We start from the raw sequence: 20,766 nt of genomic DNA on the forward strand, positions 1-20,766 counted from the left end.
ACGGTCAACCCACCAAACCCCGGATTCCCAGAACTTACCTTGGTGTTGCCCACTTGATAGGCTGCAGGCGGGATGTGGATCCGCCTGAAGAACTCCCTGATGCCAGACTTTGTTGGAGTAGTTCCTCGAGGCATCAGCACGTGAAAGTGACGAACAAACTCCTGAAAATATGTAAATGGGATCAATGTGAGACGTCGAGGCAACTTGGAGATTACATAGAAAGAAAGAACAACTGTGTTTTTTTTTCATTTTATAAAAAAAAAAAACACTGTGCAGAGTGAACCAATTGCTTTGAACAATAAAGACAAAAGGGCAGCAGTGAGAGAAGGTTTACCTGGAAGGTGAACTTGCTGCTGTATCCCGACTGGCGGATCCGGACGGTTTCCAGCATTCCCGTGTACCTCAGCTGTCTGAGCACCAGACTGTCACTGAACCGCAGCGGCAGCTTTGACAAAGCAGAAGCAGACAAATATTTACCGTGAACCATCAGGAGAAGCTGCAACAAGCAGACAATTCTTCGGAATTAAAAAAATTAAAACCTTCTCTGCATTGGAGCGAATGCACTTCACAAAGTACGGTTCTGACTGGTCAAGAGTCTCCATCAGCTTGTTGAGGGAAGCCTGCAAACACCACAATAGGTTATTTTAACTGGAGCAAATATAACTCATTAATGATCTTTAAACACATCATCTAGAAATCTTTGTTGTTGTAGTTCCACAGCTCCTCCAGCAGAGGGCAGCAGCAGAGCGGACCTGGAACTGTGCACTGATGCTTGGAGGTTTTTTCTTCTTGTGCAGGTGAAGCAGCGACTTGGTGATGCGATCATGGAGCGTCACGCTGCTCAGGTATCGCAGAGATTTCACATTCAACAAATTCTGAAAATACAAAGCACAAGCGTCAGTCAAGTGTTACCAGAAATATGCTCCCCGGGAAGGTCAAAGGTCATAGGTTCTTACCTTGGGAAGGGTTGGTTTGTTTTTGCAGTTTTTGTTTCTCCTGAATATGAAAGAAGCAGTTGGGTCAGAATAAAGAACAATACAAAATAAAAAGCATGTAGGGTCGTTGAGTGTGTGTAGCTCACAATAATATGCCCTGAGCTCTCTCCAGGAGCTTGCTGTTAGCAGAATTCAAAAAGATCCCATCTTCTTCCAGAACGGGGCTGCCTGATGTAGGAACGTGACTCAATCTGGAGCTACGACCGTTACACCCAATGCTGTAGCCATCCCTGTGAAAAAGAAGGTGGATCCAGTTTTGGAGGTTTGCTTCATACTTCCTTTACCGTCCTGATCTCATGTTGATGAAGGTTCTCATTCATCCAGCTGACATATTGAAGTTGAACCAGGGCATCTGGACTTAAAGACTTAAAGTCTCCTTTCTTTGGTCCTGATCTTATCCCAAACTCACCAGCTGGCTTTCTCGTTCAGAGCGTTAGTGCCTTGAAGATCTGACAGAGGCGTTCGAGGATTCTTTCTTGCGATGCCTGGACGGCGAGAAGTCGGAGGATTAAATAAAAGAAAAGAAAAAGAAAATTAAACTTGAAGAATTTGTAGCTCATTTTACTTTTTCACTTGAAACTGTTATATTCTCTTCTCTTTACTGTTTTTGCTTTGGGCAAACTTCCCTAAACTGATATGAATTAACATTTTACAAAACCCTTTTCGAATCAAGCTGCTTTTACTTTCAGGAACTAGTTGTTGATTGGCTGGCCTGTTTACATGGGAAAGGTTCTCTTCTTAGCTCTCACTTTTGAACCAACACACAATGTTTTTTCCTTGTAGCTGTGACCCAATCCACAGTCTAATCTGAGGTGGAGTAACATCCTTTTGCTTAAATTACTCTGAAATCGGTGTGAGAACAGGCTGGTTTGATGGCCAGTCGCCCAGAACGGAACCAGGACAAGAAGACAAGAAAAACTTTGATCACAAAAAAGCTTCAACCACCACTGCATTCGGAATTTACCTCCGACATGTTAGTATACATTTGATTGTTTTTCTATTTTATTCAAAATTGATTATAGACAAGTAAGTGGTTGAGTTTTTATCATATTTAAACCCCTATTGATGCAAATCTGCATCAAACCACTTTGGCTCCTGAACATGTGAGAGTTGTAGGAACTTGTTATTGGTGATGTGAAACAGAACGTTTGGGAATAATGTGGGAAATAGTTCCTACAAAGGTACTGAATTAGCTGAACTTTCTTTCTCATATTCCAGTTAAACGTGTGGTGACTTACTGTATTTCTCATCTTTACATCTCTGGAGGATCTCAAGGCTCCTCTGGTGAACCGGGTGGTGAAGGAAACTGAAGCTGTCGACAGTTTTGGCAACGGGACAGGGAACTGCTGAATCATTCCCTGCAGCAAAATGTGCAAGACCGATGAAAAGATTGATCTTTTTTTTATATTAAAGAAATGCTACCTCAGCAGATTATTTAATCATTTTTATACATTAAAATTGATTTCTGATTTTATTTTAAGCCCAATGTAATACTTTGCAAAGGAAAAAATAAATAATTAAAAATGTAAATGATTCGAATCATCTGATCAAACCCCGTCAGTGTTCGTTTATTTCCTGTTCAGTTTAGCAACGTTTCATGACCTTATTTGAACCTGCTGCCTCGTTTTCGGCAGACGGCCCTCACCTGTTTTTTTGTGGGTGTGCTTTTTCCCAGCCTCCCTGAACGCAACAAGAGCCCTAAAGTAAGCCCGCAGCACAGCCCAACGGAAGGTCGCCACGGGGTCGATTCCCATCAGGCCACAGATGAAGGCGTTCTTGCTGCTTTTCAGCAAAGCCACGATGTCGGGCCGCATGTGGTCAGTGTTCTTCTCCCGAAAGTCCTGAGGAGTGGGCGAAAGTGACAACATTGAGCAATCTTCCTGGACAAAGAATATATATATATATAGCCAATCAGATGTGCCGTTTTTTAACCTGTAACTCAAAAAAACGGCTGGTAACACAAGGAAACGCTTAAAATGGCAAGAGGTCCTGTTTGTAAAGACTATTGTTGGTTTATGACTCCTAATTTAAGTGTTAAAATGCTACTCTGATCATCTTTGGATCTGTTTTGGAAGCGTTCTCTGTTGTCAATTAATTATGATTATGCTGCTTTTAGGAAATATCAAAAACAGAAACCCGGTCGTTTTCTAAGACAATTTCTGCAGACATTTATTAGAGATTTGCGTCTGAATTGTGGGTGAGGACTTTGGCGCGGAGCCAGCAACCCCATCCCGTTTCTAAGAGCTCTCTCTGTTTAAGTAGAGCAGGGAACTTATGGCCCACCCAGAATGTTTTTTGCAGCACAAATGTGTTTTGAAAAGGCATTTTTTACATCTGCTCTGCTCCTGATTCACATCAAATTGCATAAAAAACATTTCTGGCAAAGCTTAATTTACATTTGCCCTCCATTATCAGAAAAATGCCACAAGAACATGTTAAAAACGCTACGTTTATCAAAGGTTTTATATTGTTGAAATTATGTGAATGAACCAAAAGCACTTAGACTGGGGATAACAGAGCTGTAAAGCATAAACCCTTCAAAGCATTTCTCTCTTTACGATATAAGCCAGAGGTGTTCAGCGTCAGTTCACTGCCGAACATGCGCACCCAACGACTTGTTGGCTCTGAACTGACGTGGACGACTCTCCCGCCTCCACAAAAAGCATCTGTTACAGATGAATATCATGAGGTCCAGCAGCAGAGGATTCAGTCCAGCCCATGTGCTTCTCATCAAAACAATGATGGGAGAGACAGAATTAGAAACATCCAAACTAAAGGCAGATCTGCGGCTGGTTTCCTTCATCCAACATCTGTTTGGCCTACATCCAAACTTTTAGAAGCTCAGGAAGATCACCAAGTGCTCTTTCCAGATCCATGTTCTCAGTTTAGGAGTGATTGACACACCACAGATGAGTGTGGCTTCAGCAGTGTTTCAGTTTTGACAGATTATAGTTCTTTCTGTTCTGCCAAATGTCATTATAAAAATGTAAACAAGTTCTAAAATCAATACTACAGCTGATTCCCCCTCCAAAAAAAATAAAAAGATGCTGCCTCCAATTGCAGAGAATGTATATTACTATAATTAGCCAACTAACAAAAAAGTTAAAACATTTATTTAACTTGCAATAGAAGCCCCATCACAGAATTAACGTACATTAAGTTACTCAGGCTCTGTATTATAAGAAGATGAATAAGCCAAAAGCGTGCCTTGTGTTTTTCATGTTAATGGTTGTGAAGTTCTTAGAAATATTGATGGTATTTTGTTCTGACATATCCAATTCTATTGTTGTAGGTATAACAAACCACAAATGCAGTACTTTTTGTTTTAATAAACATACAGTAGTTGCAGTACTATTTCAACTTTGGCCTGGTTTCCTTGTGTAATATTGTTTGGAAAGCACTATTTTGAGTTTGTGTTGAGTTCACATTGTAGTTTGTGAGGGAACAGTTGTTACGGAGAGAATTTCAAATTGTCCCTTCATGTCATATTATTTACAGACCTGCAGCTAAAACCTTTCAGCTAGAAACTAAAAATAACATTCCATGTTATACCTCTGAAAGTGTAAGTGTTTGTCAAGATTCAGTTTTTGAGCTGCTAACCCCAACATGTACTTGGCTCATGGGTTATAGGAAACTAGAATTCAACCAATGATTAAGTTCTGGCACCAAAATGATGAGAGGCTCTTTCAGCCAAAGTACCTGCAGAGATCAACCATCCTTTAGACTTTGCATTAAAGTCCCACTCCAATCATTTTTTGATCTATTTTAAAAGCGTCCCCAGTGGTCTTTTAACCTCTTGAGACCAGGCGTCATATATGTTTTATGTCGGTAGAGAAAAGGGCAGTTTGATGACACTCCAACACCTGTGAGAGCACAGAAAACTGATCTGCTGTACAGAAACTTTACGGCCGCTTCTAATGGGATTGTTGCTTTAATCATAACAAAACATCACATGATTTAAGTGAAAAATACATCAAAAAGACTTAAACTAATGGTCATTTAGTCTTTTTTAATGGTCAATTCATTTGAATTTAAATGTGACTAATGGTAGATGGTTTTAACATGTAAACATAAAACTAGAGCCTTTCATTTTCTTTTTGGACAGGATTATGTCATATAAACTCTACAAAACTTTGTATTTTAACAATACTCTTTAAAAAAAATACAAGAATCTACAGTAGAATTGACAGATGAATGATGTTTGTGAATGTTTTTTTCTAAAAACCTTTAGCAGAAATGAATGAATGTATTCCCTTAGATTTCATTCCACTTCCACCATTTATTTCTTTGCTTTTTATTTCAAGCAATCACAGCCAGAATAATGCACAAAACAATAAAACCAGCAGTTTTCCATTCATACAAAGACAAATCAAACTTAGAAGAATTAGAGATTAAATCAAAGATGTGAACTTCAAGGAGTTATTCATCCAAGATGAATCAGTCTAAATGGAAAAAATGAAATCCTGCTTTTGGGAAGGTGTTTTCTAGCGTACTAGCTACCGGTAGTGGAATCGGCCTCACCTTGATGCCGTACTTGACTTTGCCGGCGTAGTGTCTGATGATGAAGGCGGGCTCCATGACGGCGGGGAACTCGATGTAGCTGTTGCCTTCATGCTGACGTTTGAACTTATCCAGCAGGGTTTGGTTGGAGGCTTGAGGAAAACTGAAAGGACATTTCATAAAAGAATTTTTACCTCAAATTGCACTGCTGGACCAAAACATTCATTCATTTGAGTGAAACCAATTAAGAAAAAAGCAGCTAGGTGTTTTGTTACAGAGCTTCTGTTTGCACCTTCTTCTCTGGTACTTTTTGCTTTGATCCCACACACTGCTTACTGGAAAGTATCTGCAGGGATCCCAAAGCTCCATGCGGCTGCAGTAGGGCTGAATCCCTCCCCCATCTTTAGTAACCCAATCCATCTCTCCAGAGGCCCTGAAGCCTCGCTAGCTCCAATAACTGCAAATAATGAGATGTAAACCCGTCTTCCCCCCTGCAATCATTAAACATGACTCTCCTTCAAATGGCTGCAAAAAAAACCTTGGGGAGACTCAATATCCCCGCTTTCCCCCCCCCCTCTTTGGTCCTTCAAAAGTGACCCCCATCCATCTCCACAGCGGTGTGGTGGTCAGTTCCAGATGTTATTGGATCCAAACAAAGCACCCACACTACACTGCAGAGAAGATGACGGCTAACATGGATAAATACTGCTGTGTGCACACTGGTGGGGTTTTATGTGAGGGGGGGGGGGGGTGGCAGAGAACAGCATTTGATATATGGGGGGGTTGTTCAGAGTGTTAACCCTGCAGTGAAGAAACTGTCCAGCAGAGCTAGAGGAGGAATCAGAATGTGATTACTCTCATGCCAAACCCTAGAGTTGATGCAGAGAAGCGATAATCCAATGAGTCTATAGGAGGAAGAGAAGGAGGGGGGGCAATTTATTTAAAAAAGGGCGCAGGATGCAAACAAAAAAGGACATTAGTTTGTACTCAATAAACATAATATCCCACTTTTTCTTTCATTTGTAGCCAGTAGAATTCTATCTGCAAAACGTAAATGAGGTCCACATGAGGTCAGACTCCACAGTTTCAGAGACACATTAGTAGATACTATGATCCATAAATGGATCTACAAGTACCTACAAATGTATCAGAAAAACGTTTTTAACTTGGCATTTCTCTTTCTGAGTTACCAAACCTGATGCTTTTTTTCACCAAAATGACATTTGTGTCAAACTGGCGACCTGTCCAGGGTGTCCCCTGCCTTTCGCCCACCAGTGGCCGTGATAGGCTCCAGCAGCCCCGTGACCCCGAAAGAAGATGAATGAATGAATGAATGAATGAATGAATGAATGAATGACATTTCCTCCTGAAAAGGTGAGCAGCAGATGTTGGAGGTTAAAGGACCAACACACCGTGTGCACGAGGTGTACAGATGATATTCAAGAGCCTGCAGGATGTCCTTAAAGCTATGCTCTAATTGTCTAATTTCTTAAATTCTAATAGTCAGGCTGCAACCATACGGCGTGTAACAAACCGCAATAACAGGCGCCGTTAGTACAAAGAGCTCATTAGGGTTAGGTGGGGGTTGAAAAATGAAAAATCTATGAGGCCTATATCTCACCTATTTTACCCTTATTTACCCTAACGTTTTGTATAAGTGTTCGCAGCATGAACATTTTAGCTCTACAGGCTCACCGAGCGGCCTACAGCCTGAACATTTTGTGCGGGCCACCTGCATGCACGGCATACTACCCAGATCCAGCTGGAAGAGCATTTCTGGATAAGGCATTAAATGTTTTAGCAGATCCCTCAGGCTCATCACCTGCTCTCATCAACAGCCTTTAATACACAAACAGAAATCTCTTAAAAATTGACAAAGCAAACCAGAAAAAAGTGCTGTGCAAACTAGCAATAATCATTTACCCACTGGAGTGTAAAGTCTTGAATGAATGAAGCCGCTGATTGTTGCTGCTGCCAAAAGATGGATTTAAACTGAAGGAGCTTCTCACTCTTCACCACCAGGGGGCGGTGCACACACATTATTCATCTTTAAAAAAAAGTGTTGAGCTGGGCGTATCAGTGGAAAGGATGTCCACATGCCAGCAGGTAAATTAAACTACTCCATTGTGGCACTAATGTGGTCATCATGTGAGAAGTGGCAAAACATTAGTATTACTGTGTTATTGGTCAGCAGTTTTAGTCTTTTTATTAAGTTCATGATACCTGGTTATCCTACTGTTCTTATACTTTTATGTGATTGTTTTTACATTTGTTTGAGGGGTTCTGTTTTTATCCTTGAGTCTTTTATATGTTTTGTGTATTTGGGGCAAATGGACCTTGAGTCTGTAATAAAGTTTATTATTATTATTATTGGGAAAAGTAATTCTTAACCAAACCAAATGTCAAAGACGTCTTGTTTACTTGTGGATTTGTACAAATGCGTTTATTTTGTGCATCTTTTCTTTTCTGCTCTCTTCAGCTTTCACATAAAGGTCAAAGCGGCTCATTAGGACATCTCGACATGTTTGGCTTCACTTATTTGTCTCGTTTTGCCGACACTGAACTCCTAAGCATCAGTAAGTCATCAGAATCCATCTCAGAATGGGTGTGTTCCTAAATATGTGCAGCAGCTGTGACAGTAAACCAGTCGTTCAGTACGTTTAGGATAAACTAAAGAAGTTCTCCATACAGCCCAAGAGTCATCCAAAATGTCCCTCCAGACCCGTGTTTCATCATAGTGGAGTTACCCCAAGCTTTTCATGTAAAAAAAAAAAAAAACCAAGTGTGTTTTTATGAAACCTGTTTGATTTTAAGCACCAGAGGATGCATAAAGGCAGCTAAATCACACAGAGTAAAGGAATGAGTGAGCCCGACTGGTTTAATGGCCATCTGGTATCCATAAAAACAAGACGAGGTGTCTCTGGAGCCAAGAGGCATCAGTAGGTGGCGTACTTGCACTCCTCGTCCAGCAGATGGAACAAAGCGGTGGGTTTCTTGCTGATGAGGTTGAGGCAGCCGCTGTTGTCGATGTAGTCAATATTGTGCCAGGTGATCCCCTCTGCCCTGTACTCCTCCTGCAAGGACAAACAAACAAAAAAAAAATGAGATTAGGAGCTCTCCATCAAGATTTGAGTTATCTGCTCCTCCTTTGGTTGGCATTGTGGTACCAGCTGAGTTCTCTTGACCCAGACCTCCTTCATAGTAGAGTTGTTTTCCAGACTAGGTCTCGTCTGATTGCATCTGGAGTTTTTAGCTTGATAACAAAACAGTAAAGTGTGGTTCACGCGGGTCACAAAGTTTTATACTGCTGCATACTTTCCATGAGATCAGCGCAAAGGTTCAGGGAGCGATTTCACTGGGATTACCAGCATGAAAACACTTGGCTGCTTCATAAGTCTAAGGAAAAAACCAGCGCGGTCGTTGATGTGCTATCTATGGATTTGAGGACCCACGACAGCTGAGGGGCAGAGCCTGTGTGGCACAATGTCCCCATGCGTGAAACCAGTGATTACACCTCGACCAGCTGGGATAAAACAGTGGAAGAACGGGGGGGGAAGCAGTGGTTGAGGTGCAGCGCATTTCAGAAAGGCATGTAAACACTTCCAGCTCCACAGCATGCCTCACTGCAGCGCGGCAGGGAAAGAAGCAGCACGCTCAGTCCGATCCAGAGTTAGGACAGGAGGAGGATTACTGTGGTTTGCTGTTCCATCAGTACAAAAATTAAACAACTATTTTTTCTTGAATAAACATCTTGGGATTTTTTAAGATGTTGACTTAAATTGATTTTTATTTGTAAGGTATATAGAGAAAAATAAAAGTATGTATTGGAATAAAAGATCAAGAAAGATTACCCGATAGTGAAATAGTTTTGGGGGGTTATTTTATACTTTGTACGCATTACTTCTGACTGAATTAATTTACAGAACGAACATAAATAAAGAGGAACAACTTGAAAAAGTAAAAACAGGTTCGACAGTCTGCAACACAGGGAACCTGGTTATTAATCCAAACCAGCAGTCAAGAATTCAAAGCAGCGTCAAGCCGTGCTTTTAAATCGGCGATGTGACTGCTCCATCCCTCTTTTTTTAGGCTGTTGAATCACAGAGGAGGCATTCAGAGCATGTGAAGAGTTCGGTTTTATTCAGAGGCTGCACTGCGTGTAAACAAAGCTGTAAAAAAAAAAAGACTTCTTTTTTCCCTAACTTAGTTGCATAGGAGTCTGTGTAGACACGTGTTAACTGGGAGACAGCTGGCTGCTGACACTCAGTAAACAAGAGAAACACACACTGTTGTAACTCTTTTTTATGCTCCAGTGTAATGCGATTAGTACAGCCAGAGAAACTAGCAGCGACTGTAGTTGTGTTTCAGCTCCACCAAACAGCAGAATCACTCAGAATTTCAAATCTAGTGGACAGAATTTTAGCTCGCCACATTCTAATACAACCCTCTCAGCTTACTGTTGGTCTATTCTTCTGTAAAGGTACGTTACTAAATCCCATTAAAAGACTAAGTAGAGCCCAGAAAGATTGCTAATAAAGAGCCAAAATGTCCAACATGAAGAGATAAGTTGGTCTGAGATTGAGGAGGTCGGAATGTCGATGTTTTTTCAAGCTAAAGTAAAAGCCGACCTGAGACAGCGGAAGTTTCATAAATATAGTAAAAGTATATCAGGAAAAGGCAGTGAAACCTGTAAGGGAAAAAGCCAAGGCCGACAGTCAGCAATTACCACAAAATAAAATAAAAAACTTTCATTAATTCTAATGTTTGCTGAAGTGTGTTTGGAGCAGAGTGGCTTTAAAACTGTAATAGACTGACACATTTCATGACCAAAAACACAGATCTGTAGTTTCGCTTTTAGATCTCTGAATGGCATTTCTGTCTGTTTGGAACCTGATTTCAGAAGCTTTGGTTTTTTTCTAAAGCTCCAACAAACATCAGAGTTAAGAGAGCATAGAGAATACAAACACACATTTAGACCAGTCCCATTCCAGTCATCTTCTGATCTTTAGTAAAAGTGTCCCCAGTGGTCTTTTAATTAGGATTATGCCATTTTTAGCCAAAAAAAAAAAATCCTGTGTCAATTTCTGGGACATAGTTTCTGTGGAGGGTTGGGAGTTCATTAGAAATTCACGTCTGAGTTTTGGGAATTACTCAGAAAAGCAATTTTGAGCTTAATTTACTTTATATGTGTCCAGAAAAATGCTACAAGGACATGTTAAAAACAACAGAAGCAGCATTTTCATTAGAGTGGCTCATTAAATAAAGTTGGCCACTAAGGCCACACCTATAAATGTGACATGAACATACGTGTTAATGGCCCAGATAGTTTAAAGTTTAATGACAATTCCACCAAACACGGTAATCTCACAAAAGCTAGCTCCAGATCTGCCATGTAACTGTTCAGGCTTCCTGTGATTGGCTCTCCATCACACACATGGCTCTTCTCTGAAAGCTGCTGAACAGCTTGGGCTCGTAGGAATGGTGACATGAAGAGAAACGGAATCAGCTTTTAGAAAAAAGACAGATGTCAGCAGACTTAGACTGTAATCAGAGAGCCCAGGCTTAGCTCACTTTTCTCCCAGATCTTCACAGATCAAAAACGGGAGATAATCAAGCTGCTGAAGAAACTCTGCTGAATATTAAAACTTGATTCTAAAATGATCAGATGAACATCGTCTATATAAATGAAACCTTCTAAACTTTTCAAACTATTTGCGATTGAAGCCTCCTTAACTCCGCCCTACTGAAAGCATTTTGGCATGGTTGTATTTTCCCTTTTCTGAAGTATCTGTGGGTCTTTCTGGGGCTTATGGATATCCCCACCAGTCAAAAAAAAGAAGAAATCTTCAGGCCTTTTACCAACCTGATAGTAATAATTATAGAACTTCATGAAGTCTATGTGTTCCTTGCTAACATAAAGAAAAAGAACTTGTGGGAAAAAAATGTTCCTAAAGGTTCTAGATTTCAACATTTCCACCTTTATGCCTTTTAGTTTGAGCATCAGAGATGTTTTAGTTTTAGGTAAGAAATTAAAGACCCACTCCAATTAAAAATTAAGCTTTTGGTGTTTTTAATGTGTCCTTTAGCATTTTCTCACAATGGAGGACATATACGAAGAAAATGAAACTCAAAATTGCATTTCTGTGCATTTCAGTCAGACAACTCATGCCGTAAAGAAATATTTATTCCATATTTCTTTTAGTTTGGCCTAAGGCTCCGTTCAGATACATAAAACAAAGATCTCCATAAAAAAAGTTGGGGATTAAACATCCCCCTAACGGAGGAGGATGGGGTGACGAACGCAGAGCTCAAGCAAATGGATGAAGAGTGATTGGACCGCAACAGGTGAGTTAATTTGGCTTTGGAAGGAGTAACCAGGTAAACGCACTGCTCGAGTAGCCTGCCTGAAATACACCCAGGGTCGTTCATTTCTTTATTCAAATTGTTGAGAATCAGGAGCAGACAAAAAAAAAATGCAAGTTGGGAAAAAAAGAGCGTCTTTTTGATGTCGAGAATATGCTGGGTGGACCACAAGCTCCCTGTTTGGCTCAAAACAAAAAACTCTCTGCAACTGGGACGGAGAAGGGAGAAGCAACTTTCACATGAACTACTGCTGCTCTGCAGAAACTATGTCCTGGAAATCGACAAGTTTTAGTACATTTAGGCAAAAACCAGCATATTTATAATTAAAATACCACAGGCTTTAACGATAGATCAAGATATGATTGGAGTGTGACTTTAATGTCGTTTAAATGCCCTTTTCAGCATCACACATATGGAGACGAGCAGCCAGTAGAGACACAGACTGGGATTCTTCAGATGGTTGATAAACTTGAATCAGTTTGAGATTTATTTGATTTTATTTGATCAAAACAGACTTTTCTGGTCATTTTTGTGCTAGAGAGGCACTATAGACTGTCGCTCTATAAAATAAATGTCTTCTGGCGACTTAAGAAGAAGTTATGATGTGAGGGCACTCAAACAGGTTTAAGATTTTGGACCAACGTGCCAGCGAAAAAAACTCAATTCAACCTCCCGCCGTGCAGAAGAAATCAAAGCGATCTGATGTGGTTGAAAGGTCGGTCCTTTTTTATCCATTCAACCATCTGCAGTTCTAAAGCGCAGCTTTCAAAAAAATAGTTATGTCTGGCTGCGTGCTACAAAGTCAGCCTGAGTGCAGCGGCGTCTCCAGCCCCGCCATCTTTACGCTTCTGCGCATGACTCGTTAAGACAGAAATGTTTGGGTTTTGGTACATAAAAAGGGAAAACTGGAAACTGCAGCAATTCTTTTAGCTTTGACAGAACTGAGAGAAAGAAGTGAAACGTGACGAGATGCTGGCTTAGATAAAACTTGCTTTGTAAGGAGGTGGGGGAGATCCTCTCGGGGCATTTAGTGTAATATTTGCATAAAAACGATTGCTCAATCAGTTTGACTTCTACTTTGATGAATGGCTCTCTTTAGTTTCAAGCTAGTGGCTCCTGTTAGAATAAGAACTAGGGATGAAATCTAAATAAAGTTCACTCATTTGTGTTTAACAGAATTGGGGGGAAACGAAACTGAGTCTGCCTCAGGTGACGGCCATCGTGTGATTTCTTCCTTTGACTTCTGCGCGAACAGAAATGAAGCACGAATCGGCGTGGTGAGAGTACACACCGGAGCAGAGAGTCCTTAAACGCTCATACGTCCCCTTTCAGCAGAGGGCTGGGGTCGCTCAGGTGCTGTTAGCTTTGGCCTCAGTTCCAAAGGCAAACACGCTCGGCTGATTGGAGAAGAGATATGTAAAGGGTGTAGAAGGAAAAACCCCAACTCCCAACAAAGTTGAGATTTTTCTATGTTAAAAAAAACATCAGCTCACATCTGATTTAAAAAAAAAAAGTCATTTCTGGACGTAGATGTTGTCTTAGGTTTGCAGAACTTCAGAAAGGATGGCAAAACAAAAAACGGTTAACACTTCCCTTACTAAAGTCAGAGCGAAGATGCTATTTTTATTTCTGTAACATCCCAGTCAAAACAAACTGATGAAAATTGTGTTTTAACATGTTCTTGTGGCATTATTCTCATGATGGACGACATAAAGAATGTTTAGCTTAAAATAGCATTTCTGAGCATTTCTCTATTCCACTTGTTGTGACTCAGGAGCAGACAAAAAAATGTCTTTGAAGAAGCTTGTTAGGTGTGACGTAGAACCTAAAACAAGTCACAATCTGCCTGGTCTGCTCCATTCTTATGGAAGCGATTCTGTAGCATAATTAAAAATAACTGTCAATACCAGAAATGCTTTTTCTTTTTCAAAATGAAGTTGCATTTTTTTACTGAAAATTCAAAGGAAAAATCAATACTTCAAAATTCTTTTTCATTTTCTACTTCATCAACGCTTATTCTGTCTCTTAATTGAAATGATAAAGTATTTAACATTTCATTGAGGAGTATTAAGCTAGCAGGAAAGAGTGTAAGCAAAGGGGATAATGGGAAAAGAGGCCAGGCTTACTGCACCAACAGTTCCTTAGAGGTGAATTTCTAATGAACTCCTGCTGCTCTGCAGAAACTTTGTCCTACAAAGGTTTTCAGACTTTTGGCTAAAATTGGCATAATAATTAATAAAAGAGCACTGAGAATGCTTTAAAAATAGATCAAAATATGATCAGAGTGGGACTTTCTGGAAGTATCTGACAATTCAGGACAAATAAGTTCCCTTTCTAACCTTCTGGAAATCCAGTTTAAAATCAAACAACCAGAGGATCCAAGAATGTGTCAAAAACAGTAGATGGACTGTATAAAACGCCAGCATGTGCTTAAGACAAAGGAAGACAATCTGTTTTGTTTCCTCCTGCAGGACATTTGCACTTCTCTATGACGAGTTGGTGGAGATCTGGCAGTCCTTGATGCGGAAGTGCCATTGGCTCACCTCAGACCGAGCTGGAGCTCAGCTGCACCTCAACAGTCCTCCTGAAAATAAACTCTCTGGCCGCTGAAAGCCAAAAGTTCCCTGGTGATTTAAGGAAAACAAACACCGACTCCGCTGAAACAATGAGGGGCACCATCCTGCGAGGGCAAGCACACCACCGGCAGTTTGACATCTATTAGCTGAACCTCCTAAGGTTAACTCAAAATGGAGATATTCATCATGAGCACCTCCATTAAAAAAAAAATATATATATATATATTTCTATTAAAAAAAAAAGGATTTGTTTGAGTTATTGCTTGTGTTACATTAATGACACTTTATAGTAACTATATTCTAGCCTCTAGAAGTAAAAAAAAAAATCATATTCTAATCTCTAAAAAGCAGTTTTTAAGTGAGACTGCCAACATGAAATAAAACCAACTGCAATTCTATCAGTCTTACCAAACCAGCAAGTTGGTGCATGTTGCATCCTGATGTGTGTGTTTACATGGATGTGTGTGGCCTGAGGGCTAACTGCCACAAACAGATCAGCAGCAGGTGAGAATTACTCCCCATATTTACTGGAACACTGCTCTTTTTCAGCCTGTCCACCACTGCCGCTGCAGCCATCAGCAGCATGCCCACCTGCTGCAGCGTCGCAGTCTATCAGCACTCAGAGAGGGCCGATGATGGCCGACAGCTGCTGCCACACAGGCCGGCCTACTTCAAAATATCTACACATCTGATTGGTTTCCCACCAAAATGACCAAAAGCATGAAAGTGGAATCTATTAATGAAGACAGTAAGTCCTTTTGAGAAATTAGAGATGCAGCAATTGGGATTTTCTTGGCCAATTCTGGTAAATGATTTTTAAATGTTTTCCAAAAGCATTTTTTTTCAAACTTTCATGTTGTTTCTAAAAACAAGGAGAGAAAGGGTTTTTTGTTTTGCTTCATTTTCTGCTCGTGTGAAGGCTTTTTCAACCTTAAACATATAAGTAACCCTACTTTGTAGATTTCACTTACCGCTGGTTATTTTTAGAATCCAACCCCAGCCATAAATGCAGGGCTACTGTACATTTTTTCAAATGACAAATCGTTCAAATGCAATGCATTGTGGTTTATACACTGGTGTTTTGCAGGGCACAAGATTTAGGAAATATAAGCTCAGTCCAACTTTCCTTCATGCCCCCCAACTACTAAAAAACTACTAAGCGTGGGATTATGCAGCGCCCTGAATTTAAAAAGCAATTTGGACACCATGCTCTTTCAAAACAGCAAATATATATTTTTTATCTGCAAATATGACGTCACTAATTTCATGGAGTAAAACCCTAATAAATACAAATTTTATGAAAAATATTTATGAACCCACTATGTTCTGATGAAACCAAAATGAAAATATGTTTTTCACAAGAAAAATCATTGAAACGCAATGCATTGTGGTCTACGTTGCCCAATCTATCGCTAATAATCCTATAACATTATGTTGGTTCGTATTTTAGACTTTTCCTTTTTAAAATTACGTTAAAGTTTCTTCCAGGAAGAACTCATCATTCTCTGCCCTAATTCTTGATCAAAGTGATTTTCCCGTTCATTTTGACTGTACAGCCCACACGCCTCCCTCCGGTGGAGGAAGCCCCTTACTTTCACAGGTCTAACACTAAAAGACGTTCTCCCTTTGAGGACAAAGCAGCTCCAACTGTTCACTACTTGGGTCAATCCATCCACAACATGAGTTTTTTAGTTAGGGTTAGTGAACAGATTGTGTGAGAATGTCGTCACTCTGACGTTTTAGAGGATATTTCCTGTCCTCTCTCCATGTGTGACAAGGAAAGGCCAGAGAATATAAATAAAGAATAGATTTAAAAAAAAACAGAAAAATCAAAGAAATGAAAAAGACAGGAAGATGAAAGACAAGAAGCAGAACTTTTCCTTTCAGCCATAGAAAGTCCAATAGAAAAGAACCCAAGTGTAAAACAGGAAAGACATAAAAAAAGGGCAATGATAAAACAAGAAAGAAAAGAGAAGAGTCAGGACTTTTTCAGTGCTTTACCTGTTCCAGTTTGAAGATGTGCTGGTTGAAATAATGTTGGAGCCGTTCGTTGGCGAAGTTAATGCAGAATTGTTCAAAGCTGTTGTTCTCATAGTCCTCAAAGCCAAAGATGTCCAGGACTCCTATAGACAGAATCTGGAAGAGGAGAAACACACATCAATAGAGTCAGACATTCTTTTTTGTATCAATGGTTAGAATAAACCTGGGATTAGAATTGAATCGGTAATTCAATAAGGGCCCAAATCCAAGAAGTTTGTTATTCCAAGAAATGATTTTAATTGCACAGTTTAAAGGGAGGCTACACCAAATGATTAATACTTTACCCAGATTTAGCACCAGTTCATAGCTTACAAATGCTATAATATGTAGCACCTCACTTTTATCATTTCAGAGGACTAGCAAACTAAAGTCTCTGGACTTGGGCCCTTCTTGAATTAAACAGAAGTAACATCTGGAAAAAAATGGACAAACCACATATTTATCATCTACATGAATCTTCATTTTTCAAATTGTCACATTCTTAACACTTCTTAGGATCAGTTTATATTGAAACTCTTTTTCTGCTACATGATAACTGCAAGTCAGATTTGTTTTCCTCCTAAAATGGAAGAGGTTATCAAAAAGGTAACCCTAATCTTCAAAGTCAGACTCATCATTGCCCCTAATATCACAAACTCTTAAGTCATTGAGGAACTGTTGAGCCTCTTGTGAAAGATATTTTCCCAACCCTTGAACATCCTTTACCTTTGCTGCCTTTACACCAAGTTGCCCGGTTTTCCTTTCTGCTTTCACTTCTTTTTTGGTATTGGCATATTCCTTGCCTTCAGCATGTAATCTTTGTGTTTGTTTCTGGCCCATTCTTGTTCATTACGTTTTCTTTTAGGCTTAATCTCCTCATCACTTGAATCAAACTCCTGTTGCATGGGTGCTGCCATATTGGATAACTAGTGGTGCCATCTATGGGATAAAGCTAAACCCATGCAAGAGAGGCCCAAGTCCAGGAATTGGGCCTCTCTTATACTCAATGCATTTTAAATGCCAAGCAAAGTCAATACATTACAAAGGACTTGGGACATTTTTGCTCACAATCAGATAGATTTTCCCTTGAAGACCATGGAACATTTATCTCTATTTTGAAAAATTGTGGACTTGGGCCCCATTTTGAATTCATCGATTCAATTAAAATAATAATTTTGTGGCAGAAAGGAGCAGCAGTGACATTTGGCTTTCCAAGCCCCTTTTTTTTTTACACAGAAATGTGTCTTTTGTTGTCATTTCAGTCTTTACAGCCTGTGTTTCTGCTGGTGTCTCATTAAGATTCATGTCATCATACATCATTGATATGCACCGTCTTAAGGGGGGCACCTACTGGAAGGACGCTTTTAATTACGAGATGGACCATAAAAGCCATTTCCAATTGATTCTAATGTTTTTCAGCAGCCTTTTTTATTTTTCTCTGAAGGGCTTTTCCCACTTCTCCCCACTGTTTAAACACACAAACACAGGCTCTAAAACGTAAAGACAACAATGACCTTGACACAACCTACACACACATTGACAGATGATGCCAGTGCTGTGGGAGGCGCCTGCACATTTATAGCGACATGTTCAGCATTTACTGCAACATAAACTTCAGCATTTCTAAGGACTTCACAGATTTGTGTCATGGCGTCAACCCTGCTGCATTCAGAAGCCCTGCTCACTTAAACACCGTCTTGGGTTGTCTTTTATGTTGCTGAAAATGAAGTAAATCCCCCCCAAAGAGAGGATTTTGTTCCCCAAAATATGATATAAGCTCACACACACACACAGAGGGTTGGGACTTCAGAGTCCACAGGGAGTAAAATGAGCTGGAAGGAACTTGATGCCATCTGCCAGGCCCAAAAAAACCTAATACACACACATATGTATGCACACACACACACTTTCAGTTGCTCCCAGTGGGCCCAACCTGCCAGCCGCCAATTCAACACACAAATGCACAACCACACACACACCAAAAAGGATGAAAGTTGAGAAAAAAACATTCACAATGCAGATCAGGATAAAAGATGCTGAGGATTACAGCCGCTCTGGAACACGAAATGATGCCCATTTCCTGATCTGCACTATAGAAATGGGTGGAGTTAGTCTACAACATGCAACTATACCAATCATTTGCTCTACTGTTTAAAATAGGGTATTTTTCTCACATAGTACAAAATCTTTAAGGCAGATGTTAAAATTACATTAAAAGAGAAAAAAAACCAAAAACATTTTCATTATTTTTGACAAAACAAGGACTAAACTCACAGAAACTGGGTTTTGGCTGGTGTTTGTGTATGTTTTTATTCCTACCTTTGAGCTGTGCTCCAGGTCTTTGTTGTTGAGCAGTGCGTGGTTCGTCCTGAAGACAATCCAGTCAAACATTGCGCTGTACAGCGACTTGGCCATCGAGTCTCTCACTGAACCCGCCTGTGCAAGAAAAGGGAAAAATAATATCCTTAGTTTATGTGCATTAAAATCTGTAAAACATTGAAAAACAGACCATTTGAAGATCGATCTGTCTATCAGCAAATGCAGAAACTTTGGACTCATCACCACAAAGGTTTTGTGCATCATACAAACTAAACTCCTGAGGTGAAGCAGTTTTTAATTCAAGTCTGACTAAGGACTGGATTTGTAAAAAAAAACCTCAATTTCTATAGAAAGTCTTTATTACTTTCTTAGTCCAACAGTATTTCCAGTGTAGAGGAGTGTCCTCATATAAAAAACCAAATATCTGCCAACTGCGGCAGCTTCAACAAGACAAATGCATCACTCCTGTTCTTCTTTGGAACTGGATCAATGCCAAATCTGCAGCCTGAAGGGTATAAGGGTCACAGAAACTACTGCACCAGCTGAGTCATCTTCTGGAATTAAGGGGGGTAAATGACTACCTGGAAAAGGTAAGCTGACAAAAATATACCAGAGGCTGTGACTAAACAGAAAATTATTCCTAAATTAACTTATAATTTGTTTACATTTTCTTGTTTGTTTTGTCCTTAAATACCCACTCTAATAAAAATTGTTTCATGTTCTTGTGGCATTTTCTGAGGATGGAGGACAAATATACAGAAAATTAAGCTAAAATTTGTATTTCTGAATATTTCTTTGTTCAAATGTTTGCGAATCAGAAGCATGTAAAAAAAATGCAGTTAGAAATTTAGCCTAATTGTGACAAAAAATATTCTGGGTGGGCCACAAGATTCCTGCTCCTCTCAGCAACGGGGAGGGGAAGAGGGGGTGGCGCTGCTAAATGCCAACAGTCTTGCCCACAACTCGGAGGTAAAATTCTAATGAAATCCTGCCACCCAGGAAAAAATACGTTTTGTAAACACAGCTTTTTTTATTTTGCCAAAAAACATTTTCTGGATTATAAATCGACGACTTACACTCAGGAGTAACCCGTTTGTGATTTTTTTCAAATAAAAATAGGCTCATATATTCGTTATTTTCCCACTGGCAACCAGTTGCCCTTTTTCAATTGTTTCCCGCTAACAATCACTAGAGGGCAAAGCAGGTGTGCGTCAGTATTTGCTGCTAACGGCAAAGCAGAAGAAGAAGGGTCGTCCAGAACAAACAGGAGAATGTGATCAAGATGACATTTGCATTGAGACTTTATTATTCTTGTTTTTATTTTTCCTTTCTTGGAATAACATGGAACAGCAAGTCATCAAACTGGGTCACAAAGAGACAGAAGTGCCGCTGAAAGCAGCCATCATCCAGACGCAGCTCGTCTAGTACAGACGATCTCTAAAAAAAAAAACCCCTGACCTCTCAACATCATCTGTGTCTTCTCTGCATTGTAAATGAAATTTACAGTCGATGCTTCCATGGAACGATGAGGCTAAAAACTTGTAAGGCTAAACTTGAGGCTAAAAGCTCTAGTTTCTCTCACACGCAACAGGAGAATCTGGTTTATAACACATTTCTGGACAAGCGGACGTGATTTTGAATTGTTAATGGGTCCGGTGTGAACACAGCATTACACCAGGCGGATAAAGCGTTGTGTTTTTCTCCCCACAGTGAGACTAATACTCCGGAACAACTTTACTCTGGAAAATACAGTAATCATAATTAAAAGACCCCTGGGAAGGCTTTAACAATAGATCAAAAGATGATCAGAGTGGAACTTTCCAGGATCCACACACACCTCCTTAAGAATCCACACTAAAGTAATAGTTTGCTGCCCCTTTGGCCCCTACATTAAATTTTAAATCTTCCTCTCTGACAAATGCATGCTGATTTGCTCCCTGTTGTGTGTGACACAGCTGTGCAACTGTGATGCACTTGTCACATTAAAGAGTAAC

At 40.0% G+C, this 20,766-nt stretch overlaps 1 protein-coding gene across 3 annotated transcripts in view; it reads right to left on the reverse strand.

Moving 5' to 3' along the window:
* Nucleotides 1-20,766, reverse strand: part of LOC101159581 (unconventional myosin-IXa) — a 134,760-nt gene that overhangs the window by 19,948 nt on the left and 94,046 nt on the right. For all 3 annotated transcript variants that reach the window (XM_023955615.1, XM_023955616.1, XM_023955614.1), the window contains 13 exons: nucleotides 18,773-18,889; nucleotides 16,436-16,570; nucleotides 8,448-8,569; nucleotides 5,517-5,658; nucleotides 2,641-2,836; nucleotides 2,234-2,353; nucleotides 1,405-1,480; nucleotides 1,082-1,225; nucleotides 957-996; nucleotides 753-875; nucleotides 540-620; nucleotides 335-445; nucleotides 39-161 (listed from right to left, as the gene is read on the reverse strand). In XM_023955615.1, coding sequence (XP_023811383.1) covers nucleotides 39-161; nucleotides 335-445; nucleotides 540-620; nucleotides 753-875; nucleotides 957-996; nucleotides 1,082-1,225; nucleotides 1,405-1,480; nucleotides 2,234-2,353; nucleotides 2,641-2,836; nucleotides 5,517-5,658; nucleotides 8,448-8,569; nucleotides 16,436-16,570; nucleotides 18,773-18,889 — 1,530 coding nt within the window. The remainder of the gene's footprint in view (nucleotides 1-38; nucleotides 162-334; nucleotides 446-539; nucleotides 621-752; nucleotides 876-956; nucleotides 997-1,081; nucleotides 1,226-1,404; nucleotides 1,481-2,233; nucleotides 2,354-2,640; nucleotides 2,837-5,516; nucleotides 5,659-8,447; nucleotides 8,570-16,435; nucleotides 16,571-18,772; nucleotides 18,890-20,766) is intronic.

Source organism: Oryzias latipes, chromosome 6 (assembly GCF_002234675.1).
Source record: "Oryzias latipes chromosome 6, ASM223467v1".
In the NCBI taxonomy this organism is placed as follows: domain Eukaryota; kingdom Metazoa; phylum Chordata; class Actinopteri; order Beloniformes; family Adrianichthyidae; genus Oryzias; species Oryzias latipes.